This window comes from Capra hircus, chromosome 13 (assembly GCF_001704415.2).
Source record: "Capra hircus breed San Clemente chromosome 13, ASM170441v1, whole genome shotgun sequence".
In the NCBI taxonomy this organism is placed as follows: Eukaryota; Metazoa; Chordata; class Mammalia; order Artiodactyla; family Bovidae; genus Capra; species Capra hircus.
Genome location: NC_030820.1, coordinates 36,912,506 through 36,940,318, shown reverse-complemented (window position 1 = coordinate 36,940,318; position 27,813 = coordinate 36,912,506). Strand labels below are relative to the sequence as shown.

The 27,813-nt window shown below is 42.8% G+C and overlaps 1 protein-coding gene across 1 annotated transcript in view; it reads right to left on the bottom strand.

Moving 5' to 3' along the window:
- Positions 1-23,128, bottom strand: part of LOC102179575 (neuroendocrine convertase 2) — a gene marked incomplete at its 3' end in the record, with an annotated part of 202,343 nt that extends 179,215 nt beyond the window's left edge. The window contains 1 exon segment of the mRNA XM_018057223.1: positions 22,619-23,128. Within this exon segment, the coding sequence (XP_017912712.1) occupies positions 22,619-22,795 (177 nt within the window).

Sequence of the window (27,813 nt, the reverse complement as noted above, 5' to 3'; positions counted from 1 at the left end):
AACTTTGTGCTATTTTCAGTTCAGTTCAGTTCAGTCGCTCAGTCGTGTCCGATTCTTTGCGACCCCATGAATCGCAGCACTCCAGGCCTCCCTGTCCATCACCATCTCCCGGAGTTCACTCAGACTCACGTCCATCGAGTCCGTGATGCCATCCAGCCAACTCATCCTGGGTCATCCCCTTCTCCTCCTGCCCCCGATCCCTCCCAGCATCAGAGTCTTTTCCAATGAGTCAACCCTTCGCATGAGGTGGCCAAAGTACTGGAGCTTCAGCTTTAGCATCATTCCTTCCAAAGAAATCCCAGGGTTGATCTCCTTCAGAATGGACTAGTTGGATCTTGCAGTCCAAGGGACCCTCAAGAGTCTTCTCCAACACCACAGTTCAAATGCATCAATTCTTCGGTGCTCAGCCTTCTTCACAGTCCAACTCTCACATCCATACATGACCACAGGAAAAACCATAGCCTTGACTAGGTGGACCTTAGTCAGCAAAGTAATGTCTTTGCTTTTGAATATACTATCTAGGTAGGTCAGAACTTTTCTTCCAAGGAGTAAGCGTCTTTTAATTTCATGTGCTATTTTAAAAAGAGTAATTTTTATTGTGGGAAAATATACATAATATAAAACTTTTCATTTTAAAGTATTCAGTGCACAGTTTAGGGACACTAAGTATCTCTCCACTGTTGTGTAACCCTCACTACTATTGATACCCAGAGCTCTTTCCATCCTGCACATTGAACTCTATGTTCATTAAATGATAACCCCTCATATCTTCTCCCCCAGGTCCTGGCTGCCACCATCCTACCCTCTGTCTCTAAGAATTTCACTACTCTAGGTATTTCATGTAAGCGGAATCATACAATACTTATCTTTTTGTGACTGACTTATTTCACTTAGCTGAATAGCTTCAAGGTTCACCTGTGTGAAGCATTGTCTGAATTCCCTTCCCCTTTTTCTGGCTGAATAATATTCCATTGCTTGCATGTACCACGTTGTGTTCATCCATTCACCAGCTGATGGATGCCTTCCACCTCTTGGCTATTGTGAATCATGCTGTTGTGAACATGGGTGTACCTGTGTGCAATTTTTTGCAAAATTTTTAAGTCTAAAATTATCCCCAAATTGAAAGTGTTTACAATGTAAAAATATTTTTCTAAAATTACCTTTGAATGGCCTTAAGAGGGTCATATGTTTAAAAAGTTCAAGCTGGAGGTCCCACCACTTCCCATTATCACATCCTGAAGTCCTTCCACATGATTATAACTGAGGGCAGTTGAATGGCACCCTGGCTTAGTCTAACTGCCTCGTTTTATAGAAAAAGATACTGTGGCTCATGGAGGAGCAGGACTTCCTAGTTGAGGGGGAGCTTTTAAAAGAAATCCTCGGTCTCCGGACTGTTCCTCCAGACCCTCCCCACTATACAGCTCTCACTGCAATCTCTTGCTATGTACGTCCCATCCGCTTGGTAACCAGCACTATGAATTCACAAGATTGCAGGCTGGATTTCCTGACAAAGATGAGTGTGACTCAAGCACAGCAAAGCTGGTGAGTGACCTCTGCTGTGTCCTGGGGACCCATGACCCCAGATTCTTTGATTAGAAGCACTGTCGTGGCTATAGAAGACGTGGAGTTATTAATACTTGGTCTCATAGAGAAGACATGGAGTTACTAATACTTGGTCTCGTAGAGCTGATATTGGAAACTTGGGCAATATACAAGTAAATTGACTGATCACAGACTAAACAGAAGATTAACCTGCAGGCATTGGCTATTTTTCTGAGCCCTTTTTGCCTCTTGTCTTTGGAATGTAGAGCCCAAATCCACAGGCCTCCGAGCCTCTGAGAAGTGACTGAGGAGATTATGAGCAAGTTTGAGCCTATGTCAGGCAGGGAAAGACAGATGCCATGCCCATTTCAGTAGTGCAAGGTACCTGCCGTCCACAGAGACCTCAGTGCATTCCTCCATTTCTTAAGTAGAATGCTGATCTTCCAAATAGAAATGATATATTAAAAGCAATCTTAAGTCCTCAAACCTTCACTTGCTTCCCAGTAAGAAACTTCTCATATATCTCAACTCTCGTGTGCAGGCTTAGTACGTCACTTGTGTTTGACTCTGCAACCCCATGGACTGTAGCCCACCAGGCTCCTCTTTCCAGGGGGATTCTCCAGGCAAGAATACTGGAGTGGGTTGCATGCCCTCATCCAGGGGATCTTCCGGACCAAAGTTATCTTCATTTAAACACACATACACCCCCACACATACCCTTCTTTTCTTCTTTTACACCATCACCGTTGTCTCGTAAGGCAAACTATGCATGGTTCCAGAAGGAAGGAGAAAAAAGAAGTGAAAGAAGAATTCACAGCAAATTGTCAGCTTGAAGGTTCAGGCTGGGTGACGGTATAATAATGCTGCTAACTCAGACTTGCAGTTTTTAGAAATTCTCATTATGCCACGGAATGTTATGGATCCCAGCAATGCTTCTCATTGCCTCTCTTCTGGCTCTCTTGCCTCCTTTTCCCACGGATAACCATGGCTCCAAGCTAAAGCTTCTCTTTGAACCCACACGCTCACTTTCCTCAACAGCAGGAACTGGCTGCTGATTGTGAACAGATAAAAAGGCGTGCTAAATCCTCCTGGAGCCCACATCTGTCTCCCTTTAGACCAGAGTCCCTTCCCCTTAGGCACCCACTGGGACGCTGGTCTGCGAAAACAGTCTCCACCTCAAATTTTGTGCTTCTGTGCATTTGCTGTTTTAGGAATGACCACTGCTTCTCAGAGGTTCTCAAATGGGTCCAGAACTCTCAAACATGGTGGTGGTGGGAGGTCTCTGGTCCTGACCCATCCCTTTTCCTTTGGCAGGTTTGTCCCTTATGCTGATTTTCATGATGCTTACTCAAGTTTATTTGAGCAAGTTTGGTGGAATATTGGACTTGGTTCCACATATAAAGAATTTTGCAATTCTATTGGCAAGGGGAGCTCCTGTATGGGGTTCAAGGAGTAAAACCTGGGAAATAAAACATCAAGGATTGAAAACTGGCTCATCTGATAACAGTTCCATTTGGGGGGTGGGATTCTGCATTTCACAAGGGGGCCTAGGTTCTTCATTTTACTGACATTTCCTGAGACCATGCTTAATTTCCTGGATTGCATGCACTCTCTTATGGTTGGGGGACTTCGCTTTGCCATAAGGAGGAGGGAGAAAGGGAACTGGGGGGCGGGGGCAGGGACAGGGTCCCAGACTCTGCCCTACTGGCACTTACAGGCCAATGAAGAAACACACAGGAAAATTACAATGTTCAATTGACAAAAACATATAATATTATAGAAACAGAAATGGACAGAAATAGGGAGACTGCAGCTTTACAGCCACAATTAGATAGGAGAAGGTAAGGAAAAGAGAGAAGGAGAGAGGGAGGGGTACCCCGAGAACATTTTGGAGAGAAGCAAGGTCAGTTGATATGATTTAGCATTAAAAGGCCTCTCCTTGCCTCTAAAGTTTCCCTCTCCACTCCATCCTAAATTTAATTTATTTTTTTCATATCAAACACTCGTGTGAAAGTCCAGTTATCTCTGGGAAGGGTGACACCCTAAGCCATGGTCAGCTAAAGGCCTCACTGAAATTTGCTGATGGGATGGAGGGTTAGAGGTCCAGAAAGGAAGAGAGGAGAATTTATGGGGATGGGGGACGAGGGGCAGGGAGTGCAGCAGGGTCGGTACCAAAGCATATTCCTGCCTATGTTATACCCATGCTTCAGCCTGAATAGTCTCCTGTGTATAGGTTCTCAGGGCTCATCTGTGCTGACTTGTATCTTATCCCCCAATCAAAGTTCCTCCTCCTTCAAGTCTGGACCCAGGGTCACACACCTCAGCCATCTGAATACTCTCACCTCTTTCTGTCTTGTTTTGGGAAAAGAGATGGGCAGAAAGTGGGTCTGGAGAGATATAGGTAAAGATCACCACCTCTCCTGCATGAGACTTCTTCTCTGTCTTCCACTTCCCCAGGATCAACATAAATTGTGTCTCTTGTCCGGCTCTCGGGTGATTAACAAAAAAGCTCAGAGAGCATGATGAGTGGCTGAGCCTTGGAGACAGTAGCAAACCCAGGGAGACAGTCTGTGGCTCTGATGGCTGAGGAGAGCTGGGAGTCCTCATTAAGCTTCTCTGATCTTGGAGAAAGCCTCTCAGGCACAGGGGTTTCAGTCATGTATCATCATGATGATGTGTGTTACAAACCACAGAAAGTCTTATTGCTGTTGTTTTGCTAAGTGGTGTCTGACCCTTTGCAACCCCAGGGACTGTAGCCCACCAGGCTGCTCTGTCCCTGGGATTTCCCAGGCAAGATTACTGGAGTGGGTTGCTACTTCCTTCTCTGAAATCTTAGTAGCTCCAAACAGAAACGGATTATTTAGCTCAGTTTCCTGGATCAAAAATTTAAGCTTACTGAGTGGCCCCTCAGGTACTGACTTCATAAAATTACAAACTTCTGTGAAAGACCATATCAAGAGAATCTAGAGCACTAGTGACAGACAGGGAGAAAATAGTTGCGAAGGATACATAAAAGATTGCTATCCAACATACACGAAGAGCTTTTAAAATTCAACCATCAGAAAATAAAGAACTTGATTTAAAAGTGGTCCAAGGGGACTTCCCTGGTGGTCCAGTGACTAAGACTCCACACTCCTCAATGCAGGGGGCCTGGGTTCAATCCCTGGTCAAGGAGCTAGGTCCCACATAGTGCAAATGAGAGTTTGCATGCCACAACTCAAAGAGTTCACATGTGTAAATTTTTAAATTAATTTTTATTGGAGTATAGTTGCTTTACAATGTTGTGTACAAAGAGTTTTTACTGTACAGCGAAATGAATCAGCCATACATTCCCTCCGTTTTGGACTCCCTTCCCATTCAGGTCACCAGAGTGCATTAAGCAGGGTTCCCTGTTGTTAAAAACAAAACCAAACACAAGCATTATTTTTCCTGCAAAAACAAAAACAGAGAGAGCAAGAGGGATCCTGCAAGTTACAATGAAAGATCAAAGATCCTGCAGCCTCAACTAGGACCCCGTGCAGCCAAATAAATTTAAGTATATATATGTCCTTTTAATTGTTAAAAAGTAAATGGATCAAGGAGCATAACATATCCCTTGCCAATGAAGACACACACGTGGCAAATGGGCATATGAAGAGATACCCCACATCGTCTGTCATAAGGAATTGCCAATTAGAACCACAGTGGCATATCACTACACATCTATTAGAATGACCCAAATCTGGAACACCGACGGCACTGAAGGCTGATGAGAAGGTGGAGCAACAGGGTGTCTTATCCATTGTTGGTGAGGATGTAAAATGGCACAGCCACGCAGAAAGACACTTTGGCAGCTTCTTAAGAAGCCAAACATACTATTTCCATAAAATCCAGCAATTGCACTTCTTGGTATTTACCCAAATGAGTAGAAAACTCATGTTTAGACAAAAACCTGCGCAGATGTCTAGAGCAGCTTTATTTGTAAGTAACTGTCAATATTTGGAAGCTTCCAAGATGTCCTTCAGTAGGTAAATGGGTAAGCAAACTGTGGTATATCTAGATAACGGACTATTATGCAGTGCTAAAAAGAAATGACCTATCAAATCACAAAAAGACATATTACTAAAGCAAAGGAACCCAGTCTGAAAAGTCTGCATACTGTATGATTCTAACTATCTGAAATTCTTAAAAAGGAAAAACTGTGCAGAGAAAGAAAAAGTTCAGTGTTTGCCAGAGGTGGTGGGGGCTGAGAAGAACAGGTAGAGCACAGAGAATATGACAGAGGTCCAAATATTTCGTATGATGTTATGATGATAGATATGTCATTATACTCAGGTCCAAACCTACAGAATTTGCACCAAGAGTGAACCCTAAGGTAAACTATGAATTTCTGGCATTATGATGTGGCAATATAGGGTCATCCTTGGTAAAAAAGGTGCCATTCTGGTGAGTAATGTTGAAAAAATGTTGATAAAAGTAGACAGCTTATGTGTGTAGGGGCAGGCATATATGAGAACTATCTGTACCTTTCTCTCAGTTTTGTTGTACACTTCAAATTGCTTTTTTTCAAAAAGAGCAGTATGCTTTTGTTTTAAAGATTTTTTGATGTGGACCTTTTTAAAAGTCTTTGTTGAATTTGTCACAATATTGCTTCTGTTTTATGTTTTGATTTTTTGGCCATGTGGCGTGTAGGATCTTAGATCCCCAAGCAGGGACTGAATCGTACTGCCTGCATTGAAAGTGTAGAGTCTTAACCACTGGGCTGCCAGGGAAATTCCTTAAAGTTGCTTTTAAACAATAGTCTTAAAAATAGACTTTTGGGCTCAGTGAGAGAAGGAGAAGGAGGGATGATTTGAGAGAATAGCTTGAAGCATATACAGTACTGTATGTAAAATGGATAAACAGTGCGAGTTTGATGTGTGAAGCAGGGCACACAAAGCTGGTGCTCTGTGACCACCTGGAGAGATAGGGTGGGGAGGGAGGTGAGAGGGGGTTCATGATGGAGGGGACACGTGTACCTAAGGCCAAATCATATTGATGTATCGCAAAAATAAAAAAAAAATCACAATATTGTAAAGTAATTATCCTCCAATTAAAAGAAATAATCTTAAAAATAGTCTTAAAAAATAATATAATCCATTTAAGAAAGAAAGCGTCAGTCGTTCAGTCCTGTCTGACTCTTTGTGACCCAATGGACTGTAGTCCACCAGGCACCTCTGTCCACAGAATTCTCCAGGCAAGAATACTAGAGTCGGTAGTCATTTCCTTCTCCAAGGGATCTTCCTGATCCAAGGATCAAACTTGGGTCTCCCACATTGCAGGCAGATTCTTTACTGTCTGGGCCACCAGGAAAGACACTCATTTAAGTGGATTTCAATTGCTGTAATTACCCAAACAGAGCAGCATGTTGGAAATGGGATATAAAGTATGTATCTTTCTTTTTTTCAATTTTTATTTATTATTTTTATTTTTTTGATCATTCTTTTCCTTTTATTTGTTTGAGGGGGCATGTTTGGGCAGTGAATAGCATGGAGATGAGGACTTGGGCATTTTGAATAAATGCAGTGATTCTAAAACTATAAAAGGAGATAATAATTGGAACTATTCAATAAGAAGTCATTCCACTCTTAGCAGACTGGCATAGGGATGCACGGCAAATGATATGCTATCTCATAAAAATCAATCAACAAGAAACAGATCAAGACAATTTCATACTGAAGGCAAATAAGCCACATTATTTAGATGAATAAAGTAAATATGATTTCACTAGAGGAGCGGAAGGCTTGACAGCTCCTTTGAACAGATGCCGCTCAAACAGCGGAGGAGCCTAATTGTTTATTTGTGCCTTCAGCTCCTCTGTCAACAGGAGGAGGCCTGTGGTGTGAGGATGTCATGTCTTTCAGTAACCAGATGTGACAGAAAATCTTACTCAGCCCGAACTTATCAAGGCATATTGTAAGGGTCACCTGATCTGAGAAAGCCCTTTGTGTGTAGAACCAGAAGCCAATTGTTAAACAGAGCTTTCCACACTTCAACACATAAAACAGGTATTTGTAAGAGCTGGATGAAGCCATCAGATCAAGTGAAGTCTTACAAGCTAGAGAACTATAATATGCTTTTATTTGCACATAAATCTGAGTATGTCACATTGCTGTCTGTAGAACCCAGCCCTTTTAAAGCACTTTGTCTCTGCAGGGCTCAATAAAAACTTGTCAATAGAATATACTATATGGATGGATGCTCCTTTGGAATTAGCTATTTGTAAGAGGAGGGGATCAGCTCTTTGAGGGGAAGATAAAGGAGAAAGGGGAAAATCCTTGATCTAGCACTCAGGACACCTGGTTCTAAATCCACCTGACTCATTTCTAAGATTCTCCTAAGTATTGTTCTCCATGGACAACACTCAGTTCTCTTCTGTCATGCTAAGAGCTTCTCTTGCCTACAACTAGGAGCACCAAAAGGCTTGGGATGTCCCTGATTGTTTGTTTCTGTAGGACTGAGCTACTAGTCCACAGTGGGATTCAAACTCTGATTTATTCCCAAGAACTACACAACTAATTTATATCAAACCTAAAATGACAGACAACGAGACAGGTGAAGAATAGCTGAGTCTTAGCCTTATTCACACAGACAGTTCCTTTCTAGACTAAGGAAAAATTTCCATGTATCATCTCAGAAATGAAAATCTAGTATAGGCACTGTTCCTTTGGAATATCAGGGAATAAGGGGCTTAATCCAGTGTGCTGAGATGACACTTCTGTCCTGGCTTTTCTGTTGGATTTGTAAGTTAGGGGGCTAGTTTTAGATTCATGTATTTGTGTATTGGGGAGGAAGTGGGAGGCATTGAATCATTTTGTTCTTAGCTGGAATAAATTTCATGGACGGAACTGGCCACCTCTATGAGCCATTCACTGTGGCTATTAGTATCTCTGATGTCCTCATCCAGTGGCAATGGGATAAGACAGGTAACCTGATTCCCTAATAGCAACATCTGTCAAAAGGGATGGTGCTACCTGCTTCCAGGATATGAATGGTTTCTCAGGACAAAGGAACAAGGCAGCCTCTACCCTCAACTTCACTATCAGCTCAACTTGTTATCCTAGGGTTTCCTGTATGTGGCCACTTGGTTATACTTTCCAAGAACCTTTCGATGATCCCCTTCTATTTAGGCACAAAATTCCAACACCTAACATGGTGTGGGTGACCCTTCGTGAACTGTCCTCAGTCCACTTCTGTGGCTTCATCTCCCCTCTTTCTTAGCATCTAGTCTGGTGATACTAATAGTAAACCTTATACAATTCCAGTGCATTTTGTTTCACCTGCCTCACCATCCTCTATAAACCCCCTTTCACTTTGACTTGCTGAAATTCTGAGCCTCACTCAGAAATCACCTCAACTTGACCTTGCCTGCCTTGTGAAGACTCCCCTTCTGCTTCACATGTCGGATACCACAGATCCGTCACAAAATACATGGTCAAGACTCTGGTTGCCTAAGACAAGCACTCCAATTTATCTGGGATTTCTGTGTTTCTGTATTTCACTCATGCTCTCTGTGCAGCAGACGATTCTTTTTTTCTTTTTAGTTTAGTTAGTTTTAATTGAAAGATAATTGCTTTATAGTATTGTGTTGGTTTCTACTAGACATCAACATGAATCAGGCATAGGTTTACCCATGTCCCCTCCCATCTCCCTCCCCATCCCACCCTTCTAGGTTGTTACTGAAGGTTTGAGTTCCCTGAGTCATACAGCAAATTCCCATTGGCTCTCCATTTTACATATTGTAATGTATGTTTCCATGTGACTCTCTCCATACATCCCACCCTCTCCTTCTACCCCCCTGCAGCTGTGTCCACAAGTCTGTTTTCAATCTCTGTGTCTCCACTGCTTGTGCAGCAGACACTGTTTTAATGCCCTTCCTGTATTCCCTCTCCTTGCTCTGGAGGTCACTGTAGACAGTGTCTCTCTGTGCCAAAGTCTTCATGCATCTCTCTGCTGAGGGGGTTCTCTGACTGTGGATGCATGCTTGGTCTGCTTGGGGTGGGCAGAAGGACAAGGGATTTGCTGCCCCTCAGGTAATCTGATGAAGAATGGGGGCTGGTGGCTACATTTTCTGGCTTCCTCCTCCTTGGATGGGATAACTCAGAGATGCTATAGCTCCCAGAGTGTCCTGTAGGAGAATGTTGCAGAAGAGGTCCTCATTTTTTTTTTTTTAATGTGGACCATTTTTTAAAAGTCTTTATTGAATTTTTTTACAACACTGCCTCTGTGCTATGCCTTGGTCTCTTGACCACAAGGCATGTGGGATCACAGTCCCCTAACCAAGGACTGAACTGGCACTGCCCGTATCAGAAGGTGAAGTGCCAACCATTGAACCACCAAGGAAGTCCCCCTCACTTTGCTCATGTCTCTCTGTATCAGTTCCTTTGGATGGTTCCCTCCCATACTGGCTTTGAGCCTGACCAGATGGCTTTCTTCGGCCAATGGGACTTAATAAACGCAACACAACCAAAGATTCAAAAAGTGTTTGCACACAAGAGTTTTATCTTTTCTCTATATTTGAAACCTTTCTTCCTTGTTCCCAAGTCCATGTCTTGGGGTCTGATATCACACTTGCTTGAGTATGCTAGGTACATATTTATTGAATGGACTAAACCTTCTGCTTGTATGCTTACCCTGCTAAGACTATGGCTCCTGTTATTTCCTTTGTCCATTAGTTTCAAACTCCCATAACTTTTTTTTGGTCCTTTCCTCCTTTCTAAGTTCATGGCCAGAACAGCTTGTTTCAGGCTTCAGCGTCTGTGTCCAAATTTGGCTTACACCTTGCCTCATTGCAGATACAACTCTCCGAAGTTCCCTTGGCCTGATTCTGCATCCCTCTCCCTGATGGTACAGCTCCTGGACTCCAAGAGACCAACAGTGGCTTGTTTCCCAAACTCTTCCCCACATCTTGGGCTCTGCAAAGTCTTACTTGGTCTCCTATTCTTGGTTGACACTCCCTAGAAACACAGGCAACAAGAACTGACTAGAATCAACTGTTTCATGCCAACTACCTTTATAACATGCAAACTCCATCATTTTTTAAGAGAACTGATAGCGTCCTGATGAAACTGACATTGCTCCCCCATCTCCAACCCCTGCCCTCACAGATGTGGAGAAAGAGCTAAGGGCAAGGAAACAGAATTTGTGGATCTCCTTGCTGTTTTCTGCTGCTGGCTTCTTAATTTCTCCTTATGTCCCAAGATTTTAGATTGTTAATGGTAATTAATTAATTGAAGTCATTTAACACAGGCACAAATTAGGATATTCTTATAACTGTTCCTAACATGCTTGATTTTCCTGATTACAGTATCTTATAACACATCTGTTTAGCATTTACTGAGCATCTAATGCTACTGTGAGCATTTTGAATTTTTCCTAACCACATATTTTGATATTTATTGAATGCTTGCTAAATGCACGGCACTGTGTTAGACACTAAGGAGGCAGTCAAAGAAATACAAAATTCCTATTCTGCCTTTTATCAAGTATAAATCCAATAGATTGTTGTTTTAATCTCTGCATCTATGAGTAGTTTTGTTTGGGAACTTGAAATCCATAAAAAATGTAGAAGCAAAAATGAAAAGCAGACCAGGAGGACCTGAAATGAACTGGCAAACAAGTTGGTTCACGTGCTTAATCACTCAAAGAAATCTTGTTCAGTCTGGTTCTCTCTCTCATCTAGTGTGAAGGCATCGTTTGAACCACAGCAGGAAGCAAAAGGGTTCAAACGCTCACAGCAAATTTCTGGGAACATAAACATCACATTTCATCTCCTTTTCCTCGTGTGTAAAATTTGGGGTTAATCTAATGCCTTTCCAAGATCTCTTCCTGCTCTGACAGGCTGTAGTTCCATAACTTCAGTTATTGGTTGTCAAAATTTAAATGAGTCTGGATAAACCAGTTAGAAAAACCAGCAGGTATCTCACAATATTTTGGTGGGGTACCAATTGCTGAGTGGTCTGACAAATGTTTAGAAATCATTATCATAAAAGTCATTAAAAGCATATAAGTTTAAGTCACCATAATAATACTTTTCCTCTTTCTTGAGTTTTTAAAAAATTTTATTATTGGAGTATAAGTGCTTTACAATATTAGTTTCTGCTGTATAACAACGTGAATCAGCTATATGTGAACATATATGCCCTCCTCCTTTAGCTTCCCTCCCACCCCATCCCACCCCTCTAGGTCGTCACAGAGCACCAAGCTGAGCTCCCTACAGCAGCTTCCACTAGCTGCCTATTTTATAGGCAGTATATATATGTCAATGCCGTTCTCTCAGTGCACCCGAAATGTCCACCAACAGATGTGTAGATGAAGATATGATACATATATACAACAGAATATTACTCAGCCATAAAAAGGAATGAAATTTTGTCATTTGTGGTGATGCGGATGGACCTAGATAGATCCTGTCATACAGAGTAAAGTCAGAAAGAGAAAAACAAATATCATGTATTAACACAGACAAATGAAACCTAGAAAAATAGTACAGATGACCCTATTTCCAAGGCAGGAATAGAGACAAAGACTTAGAGAACAGATGTGTGGATGTGCTTCGGGGTGGGTGGAGGGTGAGACAAATTGGGAGAGCAGCAAAACTTCTCTTCTTGTCCCCCCTTTATATGAAGGAATTGTCAACACTTGATACTTCTAATTCATCTTACTGACTGCAGCCTCACAGTTTGGCTTCCCTCCTGTAGCAGACACTATCAATTTCCTGTTCAAATCCCTTTGGACCTCAGCATTTAGTGCATGCAAGCCTCTGGACCTACTTGTCTGAGAATTTTCTCTGGCGACCAAATTATGCTCTGTTTGAGCATTTGCCAAGTCAGTCAATGCCACCTAGGAGAAACTATCAATCATGAATCAGTGTCTCATTGCAATTGGCGTATAAATACCCCAGTTCCCTCCCCACTCAGGCAGTATGACTCCGAGACATGATTCTAAACCAGCTCCCAGAGTTTCCTACTGGGACTGAGTCCCAGTTACTCATAGTGACAACTTGTTATACGATATACCCTTAATTCCTGCCTTCCCTTCCCTTTCTCAATTGCCCACTCTCTTGCCAATATTTACTAGAATCACTCTTTGAATAAACAACTTGTATTTAATCCTTATCCCAAGGATAAGGGAACCCAAACCAACATACTTTTCTTCCCATGTGCTAAGGTGGCTCCTCCAATTTTAATAATGACCTCATCTCTAAAGCCAGTGGCCACTGTTGCCCCATCCCTCCTTTCCTAATCCTCAACTCCATTCTGTTCACAGTCCTGCACTCTCTCAATTATCCTTCCATATCCCTAACAGTCCAAGTTCTGTCTCCTCTTTCTCCCTCCATGTCCAAAGTCCCCTGAAATTTTGTGCTAGAACCTCTTCATTTTCTCTCAACAGTCTTCCTTGGTGATGCTATTTAGCTATGGCATGACTGAGGTGCATGTGGATGGATGCTTGTACATTTGACTTTCAGCTTGTTGATCACCTTCATCTCTTCTTGGCTTTGGTAACTCACCTCCGTGGACCTTATCATTGTCTGGAAGTGCTCAATTTGGGGACTCCGGAGTTTCAACACCCTACTCACCATATCTTTCTTCCTTTCAGCTCTCTCACTACTAATCTCAATTAACCTTTTCTTCTACTTTTTTGATATTCCATTTTTTAAAAACTCCATTGCTTTTTCTCCCCACTTCCATCACCCCCATTTGAGTGCTATTTAAGAAAATGACTCAGTTGGTAATACTATATCCTGCTTGGCCCCTTGGTACTGGCCAGAAGTCATTGCTGGCCCTCTGTCAGCATCTTCTCCTATTTCCATTTCCACAGCACAAGACTATCTCTTTTGAAGCCCCCATCCCAGCCCTGCTTTCTTCACTCTAAACATTGACCTTGCCTCCTACATCTTTGAAATAACTGTGACTCCTAAGTGGATATTCTTCCCATATCCTCCTCTGTGACCTAAAAACTGAACTTCATCTGCCCACTCTTCTCTTTGTTATATCAAAGAAAGGAGAGTTCCTTTTTCATGTGCTGGCTCATCCCTTCACTTTTAAATAAAACCCAGCTAACCAGGAGATGCACGAAAATGAAGAGCTCGGGATTGAAGAAGTTCTGGTGAAAGGACTTGTGATGAAATTGGATTTTAAGAAAAACTAGAAGAATTGGATGTTTAGGGGAGTCAATGCCACATTCAAAGTTATAAATGAAGGGCCATTCTAGGATCCTACAATTTTCTTCATTTTCTTATCAACTTTATAATGGGGAAAGTGTTAACATGCTGTAACATTCTTAAGTTTATTTCATTCTATGTCAGAAAATTAAGGGTTTGTGTCAATGTTTCATTTGCAACCTAAGAATTTATTATTTCCAATTATTCTCATCAGAGGACATATCACAACAATATCCAGAAAAATCATGGTCAAATAGCTTTAGGGACAAAAATAATTTGTCAAGAGAGTTTATTACTTTTTCTATATGTAGAAAGCCATGTAGATAGAAGCCATCAACTAATATCCAATCATTAAATGGCAACCCACTCCAGTATCCTTGCCTGGAAAATCTCATGGACAGAGAAACCTGGTGGACTGCAGTAAATGGGGTTGCAAAGAGTTGGGCACAACTGAGCGACTAACACACACACACATATTTAGGTTAGAAGAGTTAACTCAGATGTAATTTTTTGATTCCCTGACCATCAGAGGATTTTAGCCACCAAATCATCTTTAGCTATAACAGATACATTTTAGTAGAAAAAGTCAAACTAAAATTCTTGTTTTTCAACTGCCCTGTGGTTATTTGAATCTCATATAATACATCCCAGAAATTTTGTACAGGGTTTCTATCAAAATGATGAATCTGAGCTCTAATGTAAAATAAAGTTTCTGCTGTAGTCGGGGGAAATCATTTAAACATCAGGTTTCATCTTTTATTTTTAAAGCTTGACTTCTTTGGGTAGTTACACTTGAATATATAATTATTGCAAACTTAACTATCAGCATCACTCTCTGATAACATTACTATAACATTATGATCTACAGCTAATAAGACCTTTTGAAATAGAAACTGATTTCTAGATATTCACTCATTCGAGAAAAAGAGGTGTAACTTCCCCCTTCTTTTATATTTATCAGGTTTTAACTGCAGGCTTTATTTTCACTGCTCAAAGAACTCATCTATTCTAGTATTGATAATTTCTAAGTTGGGAATTTCAGGGAAACACTGGAGTCTGTCAGCCAGTGATTTGCTGGTTGTTAACAACTTCTATTTTCTAAATTTCTGCCTGTAAATAAATGGGTACTATAGGAATAATTTCTTAAAGACTAGTTCTTCAAGTACCTTCTCTCTGAGTTGGTGACTAAATCATTGTTTTGTGACCCAAGTGCCTGTATCAGTCAAGAAGCACATAAGGAGTATCTAGTATGAGCAGGGCATACTGGTTGTCAGTAGGAGGGACAAAGTGTTGAGCGGATTTTATATTCTTGGAGAAGACAAGTTACAAGGACCTGAAAAGTTGGTTGACATTATGAGATGAAAATCTAAGAATTCTTATATAAGTCTTTTAAAAATACTATTGTTGCTATAATTTGGCTTGGTTTGGTTGCAAGGCTTAGAGAATCATTTCAGCAATAAAGGGACATTTATTGAGAATGTATTGGTTTGAGTAATGCTGGTTGTTCTAAAGATAAAATCCTGAATCTCAGTGCCTTAATATAATAATTTTTCATTCACATAAGGTCATCTAAGTCAAGAGTCAGGGATGTGGGCTCCTCTCATCTTTTGACTCTGCCATCTTTTGCTTTTGCTTTCAAAGTTACTGTTCTTGATAACATCAAGCCTCAGAAGAGAAAAGAGTGTGGAAAATCAACCTGCATGTAGTTCTTTATGCATCAAGCATAGAAGAAATGCACACCACTTCTGTTTATAATACCTTGTTTGGGGTTATCATATGATCACATCTACCTGCAAGGCAGTCTGGGAAATGAGGTCTTTCTGTAGCTCATGTAGAAGAGGAAGTTAGTTTGATGATTAGCTTTAAGTCTCTGTCACAGAGTTCTTTGGCTGAGAAGTTGAGCAGGAAGTTATTAGAAACTCAGATGAAATATTTGCATCTCCCAAGACCTGGGTGGGTGCTCTCATGCTAACTACACTCTATTCTCCACTCTATAGCAACTAGTAAGTCAAATTTCCTAAGGAATCCGGTATGATTGGTGGAGATAATTACCATGGTCTATAATGAATTACAGATCACTGAACTATTTGGGCCAGGCCATCTCATGGACCATGGCTGATTCATGGATATGTTGCCATTGGGTTGAGTGTCTAATTCTTCACTTAATTAGATTGTCACTCCTGAGAAGGTGCAATCCACAAAAGCTTTCTTGAGTAAAAAATATGGCTAAGTCATCATCTTATTATTATTACTACCACCAATAATAGGCCTTTATTCTATGTACTCAGCTCTGTGTCTAGAACTTGACATGCACTATATTATTGATCTTTCACAACCCCCATATTTTCTTAACCATTTCAAATAAAATGAGCCTCTGAGGGATTTCATTAGTGAGCCAAGTCTCCAGCGCTGTCTAATCCCAATCACATCATCTTTTCCTTTAGACATTACTGTTCTTGGTTTCCTTCAACTATAAGAGGGGCATTGGGCATGGTGATGTCTGTGACAGATGTGACTGGTGATTGGTCCAAGGAAAGGAACAAATTATGTGCAATGGAAATTCCCAAGAGATAAATGCTCTGTTCTAGAACAATCAGAGAAGGTGTGAGGGAAGAACTTGGACTTGACCTAAGTCATAATATATTAAGTTGGGGTCCAAAAGGAATTCATGGCAGCCATGTTGGAGAAGTAAGGCTCTGGGCTCTTTTCCTTTAGCAAGCTTGGGAGTAGATCTTATAGTCAGAAAAACTATCCCTTATGGGCTTCTTAAATAGGAATCCTTTTGGGAACACTTAGGATCAAATCTATTTCCTGTTGTTTCTGTCTTCATCCCCCAAACAGAGGAATATGGCCAGAGAATTCTTTTGACTGACAAAATTACTTGCATTGGAAGTGAAATAAAGTTATACAATATGGATTCAATATCATTGGGGTATTAAGACACTATTAAAATGGTGAAAATAAATATTCAAAATACATATATCTGACAAAAGAGTCCTATCCATAATAGGTAAAGAACCCCTACAAACCAAAAATTGAGACAGATAACCCAAAAGAAAACATTTTAAGGGCAAAACACCTGAACAGATACTGCATTTAAAAAAAAACAAACAAAAAATCCAAAACACAAATAAGCATACAAAGAGGCATTCAGCTTCAGTGGACCATCAGGGAAACACAGAGTACAAACCACAACTAGACACACTACGTACCTGTCAAAACAGCTAAAAGGAAAAAAGGGATAAAATATCAAATGTTGCTGGGGATGTGGAGCAATCGGAATCTTCACACATGGCTGGGAGGCGTGCAAACTGGCACAACTGCTTTGGAAAACTGTTTACCAGTTTGTCCATGGTAAGTAGAATTCTGGGAGGGCCCCTAGTGTTTCTGCTCCCTGTGTCCTTGTGCCCCAAATAATCCCCTCCTCTTGAGTAAGAGCAGGATCGTGTCTATGACAACTTTCCTTCTGTGATTAGATTACATCACATGGCAGAGGTGAAGAAGTTTATCAAATGTAGTTAAGGCCCCAAATCAGTTTAGTCTGATTCAAAAGAATCAAAAGAGAAATTTTCCTAGGTGGGCCTGACCTAATCAGGTTAATGTTAACCAGGGACTGTCCCTTCCAGAAAGCAGAGATCTGAAGGGTGAGACTGTATGAAAGCTTATGGAGGAGGCCATGTGGCAAGGTCATGAGGGTCACCTCTAGAAGCTGGGAGTAGTCCTGGTCCTACAGCCAGCAAGAAAATAAAGATTCCAGGTCTGCGACTGCAATGAGTTGAACTCTCATTAAAATCTGAATGTGCTTGGAAGAGGATTTTCCCTTAGTTGTTCCTCTAGATGTGGACGTAGCTGGTCAATATCCAGAAATCAGTCTGTGAGGCTTTAAGCAGAAGCCTCACAAACCAACTAACATGTGCCAGACTCTTTGTGCAAGAAAAAGAAGAAATAACCAATTTGTGTGGTTTTAGGTCACTAAATTTGTAGTGGTTTGTTATACAACAAAGGAAAACTGATATTCCTAAGAATATTCCCAACGGAAAGGTATAAATGTATTTACCAACATACATATACTACAATATGCACAGAAGCAATATTTTTAAAGCAATTTAGCCTAAAGCTAAAAACTATCCAGGTGAGTAAAAGGGGGACTTTGGGAATGCTGATAATAGTTTATCTCTTGATTTAGATGCTGGTTGGATATGTGTGCCCATTTAATGAAAATTTTTCAAGCTGTGCTCTTTCCTAAATTCAGTTCAGTTGCTCAGTTGTGTCCAATTCTTTGCGACCCCATGGAAGCAGCACACCAGGCTTCCCTGTCCATCACCAACTCCTGGAGTTTGTTCAAACTTATGACCATCGAGTCGGGGATGCCTTCCAACCATGTCATCCTCTGTCGTCCCCTTCTTCTCCTGCCTTTAATCTTTCCCAGCATCTGGGAAAGAAATCTTTCCTAAATTATACTTCAGTAAAATTAAAATGACCAGAAATTTACTCTTTCATTACCTAACAGTATAATTACTATTGGACTAGAAAATTTTTTAACAATTATACATATAAAGTGGTCACATGATTTTACTTGTATAATCATCCTAGCCTCAGTCCTTCATGAGCAAAAAATAAAACATTATAGTAAAAGAAAAAAAACTTAATTGTCAGCTGTTTGGATTCTACTTTAATTTTCACATACTTTTTGGTCAACCCTCAACACATTACTTTGATAGATGATTTTCATCTTATTTTTCAAAGGAATTAAAATTGGCAGCATATTGAAAATTTTAAAGCAATCTTTAGAATAATTTTTCATTGTTGTAAACTTACTCACTCTCCTGGACATATACATCTCTCTCACAGATCTGAGCCACATCATGATAAAATAGAAAACTTTAGTTTCAACACACCTTTCTGAGGGAAAAGTTATAGGTACTTTTATTCCATTTTCAAGAGGAAATATAACTGCTCATGGTCTTGTGGAGTTAGGCAAAATAATCGACAAATATTCACTGAGGCTCTTACACATAGGCCACTGTGCTCAATATAGACACTATAAAAAGACATAGTATATTGTCTTTTGAAAGATTTACAACCTACCTGAAGAAGTGCCTACTCAAGCACACTAATGACATATGCTCACATAATACCAAATAAGCATTAAATATAGAAAAAAGTAAAGAAAAAATAACTGAATTCTAAAACGGTGCCCAAAAGGCAAAGTATTTATTTGGCAGTCAGGGAAAGCTTCCTGGAGGCAGCATGATAGAAAAACAAAACTATTTTTCATTTGGCTTTAAATCTGAGGGTACTTTTAACCTCTTGGAGCTTTAAAGATTTTCATCTGAGAATTAGAGCTGATGCCAATAATTTCTATCTCACCAATGCATGAGATGAAATAACTTAGTAAAATAGCAGGCCCTCCCCCATCCTTCAGATGAATAACTGCTGAGAATCTCTGCTGTCTTACACTGAGTATCTAGAAGGATAAGGTGATAGGGAGAGGAAGGAAAAGGAAGTGTTGAGGGTTTAAAATGAAAAATAGATAAGAAATATTGACCAAAGTACAGTACAGCATGATGAAAATAGGACTGAACAGTACTTGGGAAACCCAGAGGAGTAAGGAAAGAAGTTTTCTTACAGGCTGGCAAATCCAATAATAGCTGGCATTGGTAAGAAAACCAGAAATACAGAAGATTCCATCCCTGAATATTTACCTTTTAAGTGGGAAGACACTACTTACTCCCATGTTTACTTACATGTATGAACTGACTGGGCTTCCCAGGGGGCACTACCAGTAAAAAAAAACAAAACCCAAATGCCAATGTAGGAGATGTAAGAGACTGTGGGTTTGATCCCTGGGCCAGGAAGACCCCCTGGAGGAGAGCATGGCAACCCACTCCAGTGTTCTTGTCTGGAGAATTCCACGGACACAGAAGCCTGGGGGTTATGTCTATAGGGTGGCAAAATGTTTCATGAACTGACTAGAGAACAAGTAATGAAACGTTATAGCTTAAGTCACGTAGTCTTTGCTTTTTCATCCCACAGGAGTTTGGAGACAGGAAAGCTCATAGCATCAGGGAAGCTTGGGGACTCAGTCTAGGAGGATGGGTGGGCATGGATCCAAAGAAGGAAAAGAACGTTTATTCTCAACAAGTGTAGTTTCATGCAACAATTCATTGGAAGTATCTTGCCGTAGACTGACTTTTACTTAAACACGTCTCAGAGCAAAAATCATTGGATAAGAGTACTTCTGAGAGATCGTGGAAAATAAGGGGGATGTGGCAAGGTAAAAAGTCCATCTTTCCTAGATGGGAATTGCAAGTTTGAGGCTGTAATGCAAAAGATGGGAAAGAGGCTGAGGTGTCTGATTTTGCCCCAAAGTAGAAGTTCCTTGAGATTCTAAGGTAAGTGTACGCAGAGGATTCAGATTCTTTTATGAGATTGTTTTCTACACCTCATTGCTCAATTCCCATCACCAAAATTGTAAATCCCTTGTTGAGCTGTTCACTGCCATACGAAAAAGAAACAACTTTCTTAGAAAATTAATATGTTAAGCCATGATCTGTCTCAGCTACACCTGGGTTTGCTTACATTGCTGAGATCAAATGCTAAGGGCGCAATTTCAAAAAGGAGAAGTTAACAGGATAATGTCTGCGCATCCCATGGAAAGGGCCTTGTAGGGGGTGAGTCGGGCGTTTAGTCGCTCAGTTGAGTCCCACTGTTTTGCAATCTCACAGACTGTAGCCGGCCATACTCCTCTGTCCATGGGATTTCCCAGGCAAAAATACTGGAGTGGGTTGCCATTTCCTTCTCCAGGGAATCTTCCCCACCCAGGGATAGAACCCGAGTCCCCAGTGTTTCTTGCATTGTAGGCAGGGCTTTTTACCACGGAGTCACCTGGGTAGCCCGGGTGCGGAGGGCAGGGAGAGAGTTAGATTTTCCCCACCAGCTGCAGCTCTTTTATAAAGGTGGGGTTTTAAAGAGCTTGCTGCCACATCTCTTTTCATACCCTAAAGGCGAGCATGCCCGGCAGAGCAGGTAGCTTGGAGTGCTACATACTAACAGGTTCAAGAGCGGAAGTTCATCTCTGCTTCTTCCCTTGTGTCCCCAAGTCCGTTTTCTACGTCTGCATCTCTATTCCTGCCCTGCAAATATCTGGGTTTAAATTCTCGACAGTTTTCATCCTGGACCCTTATCTGAGGCAATTTCCTTATCAGAACCATAGGCTTCATAGTAACAGCAGCTTCCTAGAGTTGTTGAGAGCATTAAATTAAAGTGTGTATAGAGACTCCATCACCCCCCCCCCCGCCCCCGCCGTGACTGTCAGCTAGTAATAAGCACTACTATATTTATGTGCCTGTTTCCTGGATCTTGCCAAGTTTGGGGGCATAAGGGTGGGAAGAGGAGGGGATGCTTGCTTGTTGTGTTGGCGGCACCCTGGAAACAGCCCCCAGACCCCGGGCCCCAAGGGCGCGGGATTCCTCGGTCCGCGTCTCCTCTCCTCGCTCCACCCACGCTTCTTCCTCGAGCAACAAGTTCCCCCGCAGGAGCCGCCCGCGCGCCTCTGGCAGCCCTGGCGTCTCCTCCCGGACCTCCGTCTAACTCCCTGGCAGACCCATTTGGGGGTCAGAACTGCGGTGGCCAACGCCCTACGGAGGCAGGAGAACCCGCAGCAGGTGGAAGAAGCCTGAGCCGCGGCTGAGAAGGAGGCGCCACGCGTGGGAAGTCGGGACCGAGTCCCCAGCTCGCGCTGCCCTGGCGACGCACAAGCATCACCCGAAGCGCCCACCGCTCAACTAAGAGTCTTTCCTGGGGTCAGGACGGAGGACTGGGACTCGGAATCCCACAGACTTTCCACCCGGCCAGCCCTCAGGTCGCTAGATCGCACGCAGCCTCCTCCTCCAGATTCCGCTCGCCCCGGTTTCTCTCTGCCCTCTCACCCCACCCCACCCCTCGTCAGGTCCCCTAAGGACACTTCAGATCCCTGGCAGGACATTTCGCACGAAGCAAGTAGATCAGGCGCGGCCCCCATCCAGTGCTCTCCGATCCCTCGCCCTCTCAGACTGGGGACTCTGGAGTCTCCGAAGCAGTCCCGCGGCATCCCAGCTGGGAAACGGCTGAACTCTGACAACTTCTTGGATGGGGATCCCCGCTTTCTGGTGGGAAAGCCAAGCCGGCTGCCCACATGCAGGGAGAGACACCCCTACTTCTCCAAGGGGAAATCCCCTTAAAATCTACCTCCCCAGCGTCTACCGCCGCAAGTTGAGATTTAGGGAGCCGACTGAGTGCGCTTCGAGGTTGGTGGGCAGGGGCGAGGTGGGCAAGTTTCAGCCCTCGATTTTGAAAAGAAAAACCAGTTTTGTTTCCAAGTCTCCTGGAGCAGGGGGCCGTCTTCCCTGGAAAAGAGCCGGGACCAGAATCAGGCGAGGAAGTCCTCCTGGCGCGGGGTTCGAATAGCAAGCAGATGAACTGCGATGTCCAAGCTTCCAGCCCTGTCCCTCGGAAACTAGCCGTTCTCCGCGAGATGGGGGCGGGGGGCACATCCCCGAAGGGTCTGCCACGCAAAGCCCAGACAGCCTGCACTTCTTGACTCACCCCCAGGCTGCCTTGAGAACTTGGTCGCTCGGACAGCAGCCCGGGCGCACCGCATTGTTTGAAAGGTGTTATCCTGTTTTCTCCACCAAGTCAAAGGGCGATCAATTGTTTTCATGACCTTCCGAGTAGAATTTGAAGGGCATTTTAATTACATAACCCGTGAAAGATCACCGGAGGCGACGTCGTGTGAAGAGCCGATGGCAGAATATCTGCATCGCACAAGAAAGAAAACTTGCGAATCTGCAATGAGATTGCGCAGGGCTGCCACCGTTTAGAAACAAACATGCGAAATCCAAGGGAGATGCTTACCTTTCGGACTCCAAAGCCGTGCTCTGCTGCAACTTGGCGAGCTTCTTCCTCTCCGCCTCTGTGCAACTCCACAAGAAAATGATTCGTGAAGACCGGTCTCTCGGCAGATGCGAAAACCATGACACAGAAGAGGAGCCCCGCAGCCGCCTTCCCTTGGGAGATACAACCACCTCTCATCTTTCTCTGGGAGTGAAAAGTGGTGTCAGGAGGCGCGCAGGATGCCGGAGCAGGGTCCCACAAGGAAGGTCCAAATTAAAAAAAAAAAAAAAAGATGTAGTTTTTGTTGTTGGTGTTTGTTATTTGAAAAATCTTTGTGTAGAGGAAAACACTGATTAGGGGTTTGGAAAGCAGCAAATCAGTGTGTGTTCTCCAGCCTCTGGCCGGCGGGGAAGCCGTGAGGTCGGGCAGCCCGGCTCGCTCGCAGAGGTGCTAACGTGCAGAGCTGTGTGTATCTCAGAGAAAGACCGAGTGTATCTGTGCTTGATGCTAAATCTGCATTTTCAGCTCCTCCTAGGCTCCAGTTCCATCGGGGCGGGAGGAAAGCACCAGCCTGAGTGACGTGCGCCCGCCAGCAGCCAATGAGGGCTGTAGAGGCGGCGGGCCTCGCCCAGGGCCGCCCCGGGCCCGCCCCCGCCCGCCCCCGGCCCGGCCGGTCCGCCTCCGCCCGCTGGGGGCGCCGCGAGGCGAGCCCGCGCCCCCGCCCCTTTCAGCACCCTGGAGAGCGCCCCCATCTCCGCCCGGGCCGCGCGCTCCCGGGAAAATCCCCCCAGCTGTAATCCGGTCGGCGGCGCCGGAGTGATGTCATTGTTAGTGGAAATCTGTGGGGCTCTGCAAAGGGAATTACGGTGTGCGCCGCTCCCGAGGCCCCGAGGACAGCTGGGGCACCGGCCTCTCCCTTCTCTGCTTCCCTGTTTATTTTCTGCTGCAAAACAACTCTCTCGATCTCTTTCCCTCCCTCTTTCTCTCTCATACATTCACGCGCGCGCGCGCGCGCGCAAACACACACACACACACACACACACACACACACACACACACACACACACTGAAATCCTACTCGCTTCCCCTTCTCTCAATAACAAAGCGAACATTAACTCTCCTCCCGCCACTTTGGGCAAATCCCAGGGCAGGCTTAGCTTCCCTTACAGGCAAGGAGTGGGGGAGCGAGGGAACGCATCCTTCTTGGGGTGACTCTTGGGGGCGAGGGTGCAGGAGCGAGCTATTTTTTAATTTTTTTTGTAGGCTCCAGGCGGATCTGAAACGAAACAGCTGGGCAGCCTGGCAGGAGACCAGGCTCGCCCCCGCCAGCAAGTGGGATCAGATGAGACTCCTCCAGAAGTCTGGGCTGCTCCTCGGAGACCGCCTTCAAGACGCCTCGGCCGGGACTGACGCCTGGAGGTGCCTTCTCAGGCTTGGGGACGTGGCGCAAGGACAAGGAGGGTGCGTCTTGGGGAAGGCACAGCCACAGATCCAGGCACTGGGATGACACTGTCTGAGTATCCTCGACTGGGGCAAATTCAGGCCAAGTGGCAGAGGGTCAACTAAGTTATCTAGTTAAGCAATGTGCACTCACGTCCTAGGAACTGCTTACTACTGGCTTCTTTCTGCCCTAGTGAGAGGAAGCAGGGAGGCAATGTCTGCAATAACATGAGTGCGATTGTTTTAAAGCAACTCAAACAATATTGAGTTACAGAGTGTGTACACTGATCACAACTGTGTAGCTCCAAAGTTCAAAATCCTGCCTTACTTGAATAAGAAATAAGAGGGTTCCCCCCGCCCCGCCAGACACTTAACTATATGCAATACATCCAGAGCAGGGGAGGTGGGAAGGAGACAGAAAGAGATTATAATAATCACACATTACATGTATGTGTGTGTGTATTTCAGACTTCCTCCTTTTCATTTTAGCATGAAGTTGGAATCTATATAAGAAAACCACTAATGGTAGAAATGAATACACAGTGCCATGGGACACACTGTCTTTGAAGCAGATCTCATTGTTGAAGAAGTTGGCTCCCCACAAGCCTGTTCAGGCATTACCAAATAAAATTATAGGTGTTACTGAAGATTTTGATAAGAGCACAAGAAATCTGTATACAGTTATTATTATTATTATGACTACTACTGCTACTTCAATTCCTTTAAGAAGTACTACTTGAATTCCTTTAAGAAAACCTAAATAAGGTGCTGAGAAGGTGCTAAGACACAGGACCAGAGTAGAGACAAAGTTTCTGGAAAAGTGTCAATAAAAGGGAACAGAGCAACTCTCATTTCCTGAGTTCTTTACTGCTCAGAGGTTCATTTCTGCTAATATTTAAGGAAAAAAAAACCAAAAAACAAAAGCACCCTATCTTACTCCATCCCTTATCACTGATAGTCCATCTGCTTGATTTTAACACAAGGTTTTCTTATCTAGAGACCGTCAACTCTTCCTTTCTCTCACTTCCTTATATTTTACCCTATTTTGAATCAAAGTATGAGACCATAATGTGGGAGACCTGGGTTAGATCTCAGGGTCAGGAAAATCTCTGGAGAAGGGAATGACAACCCACTTCAGTATTATTGCTTGGATAATTCCATGGACAGAGGTACAGTCCATGGGGTCAAAAAGAGTGAGACACGATGGAGGGACTAACACTTTCACTTTCACATGAGGCTGGGAAGAAGAAATACTAAGTGGTTCTTCCTGCCCTGTATTATCATTTGAGAAAAATGGCACCAAATGTGAAAATTACATTAGATGGATTCACAATCATGGAGAGCATTTCAAAAGCAGCAACAGAGATAAAAATCTAAGTCTTTAGAAAAATAGATCTGAAGAGCATTAAATAAGTCAATTTAGAAGATTATGGGTATTGGGAAATAGTGCTGCTAATGTAGCTAACTCTTTCTGAAAATGAGCATGAAATTACCATCTATTCAGAGATATTTATTAATTTTTTTCTGCAACCACAGAGCAATACTTCATTTCCTAAATAAATTCTAAAAATGAAATGCTAGTCAGTGTTGAATCTTATGTATCTGCATTTTAAATAATTAAAACCATGTAAAATTGGATACAAGCTAAATAAAGCCTGGGTGGTGATTAGAATAAGCCATTTTTAGTGGTTTATATAGAATGCAGCTCATCATAATATTGTCAGAACAGCATAGCAAATGAAAATAGAAATTTTTGTGGTGCAAGTACTAAATTTCTAATGTATAACAATGTAGTAAGCAAGTGGAGGAAATGCACTGATATTATTTGAAATACAAATACACATCCATGTGCATCATGTGTTTTATATAACTATTTCTACCTTTTTTTTTTACTTAACAATAGTAACTTTGTTGTAAAAGGTGAACAGAAGATGGCAGCGGACGGTTTCAAGGACTGAAGTGGAATCCCATTGACAAGAAAGCTATTGTAGCTTCTGCTGTCACTGGCTATGTGACTGGGGCCAAACCGTTGCATCTCTCAAAGCCTTTGTCTCCTTATTGGTAAAAGGAGACAGTTGAATTAGACACCTTCCAGATCTGAAAGTAATTTCAAAGAGATACCCAAGTACAGACTTTGACATAGAAAACATCATCAATAGCTTGAGGAATGTTGAAGACAATCATGCCTTTTCAGTAACATTATGCTGGCCAGTAGACCTATTTATTGTTAGGACAGAAATGGTATGGACCTAACAAGAGCAGAAGATATTAAGAAGAGATGGCAAGAATACACAGAAGAACTGTACAAAAAAGACCTTCATGACCTGCATAATCATGATGGTGTGATCACTCATCTAGAGCTAGACATCCTGGAATGTGAAGTCAAGCGGGCCTTAGAAACATCACTACGAACAAAGCTAGTGGAGGTGATGGAATTCCAGTTGAACTATTTCAAATCCTGAAAGATGATGCTGTGAAAGTGCTGCACTCAATATGCCAGCAAATTTGGAAAACTCAGCAGTGGCCACAGGACTGGAAAAGGTCATTTTTCATTCCAATCCCAAAGAAAGGCAATGCCAAAGAATGCTCAAACTACCACACAATTGCACTCATCTCACATGCTAGTAAAGTAATGCTCAAAATTCTCCAAGCTAGTCTTCAACAATACATGAACCGGGAACTTCCTGATGTTCAAGCTGATTTTAGAAAAGGCAGAGGAACCAGAGATCAAATTGCCAACATCCGCTGGATCATGGAAAAAGCAAGAGTTCCGGAAAAACATCTATTTATCCTTTATTGACTATGCCAAAGCCTTTGACTGTGTGGATCACAATAAACTGTGGAAAATTCTGAAAGAGATGGGAATCCCAGACCACCTGACCTGCCTCTTGAGAAATCTGTATGCAGGCCAGGAAGCAACAATTAGAACTGGACATGGAGCAACAGACTGGTTCCAAATAGGAAAAGGAGTACGTCAAGGCTGTATATTGTCACCCTGCTTCTTTAACTTCTATGCAGAGTATATCATGAGAAACGCTGGGCTGGAAGAAGCACAAGCTGGAATCAAGATTGCCAGGAGAAATATCAATAACCTCAGATATGCAGATGACACCACTCTTATGGCAGAGAGTGAAGAGGAACTAAAAAGCCTCTTGATGAAAGTGAAAGAGGAGAGTGAAAAAGTTGGCTTAAAGCTCAACATTCAGAAGACGAAGATCATGGCATCTGGTCCCATCACTTCATGGCAAATAGATGGGGAAACAGTGGAAACAGTGTCAGACTTTATTTTTTTGGGCTCCAAAATCACTGTAGATGGTGATTGCAGCCATGAAATTAAAAGATGCTTACTCCTTGGAAGAAAAGTTATGAGTAACCTAGATAGCATATTCAAAAGCAGAGACATTACTTTGCCGACTAAGGTCCATCTAGTCAAGGCTATGGTTTTTCTTGTGGTCATGTATGGATGTGAGAGTTGAACTGTGAAGAAGGCTGAGCGCCAAAGAACTGATGCTTTTGAAGTGTGGTGTTGGAGAAGACTCTTGAGAGTCCCTTGGACTGCAAGGAGATCCAACCAGTCCATTCTGAAGGAGATCAACCCTGGGATTTCTTTGGAAGGAATGATGCTAAAGCTGAAACTCCAGTACTTTGGCCACCTCATGTGAAGACTTGACTCATTGGAAAATACTTTGATGCTGGGAGGGATTGGGGGCAGGCAGAGAAGGGGACGACCGACGATGAGGTGGCTGGATAGCATCACTGACTCGATGGACGGGAAT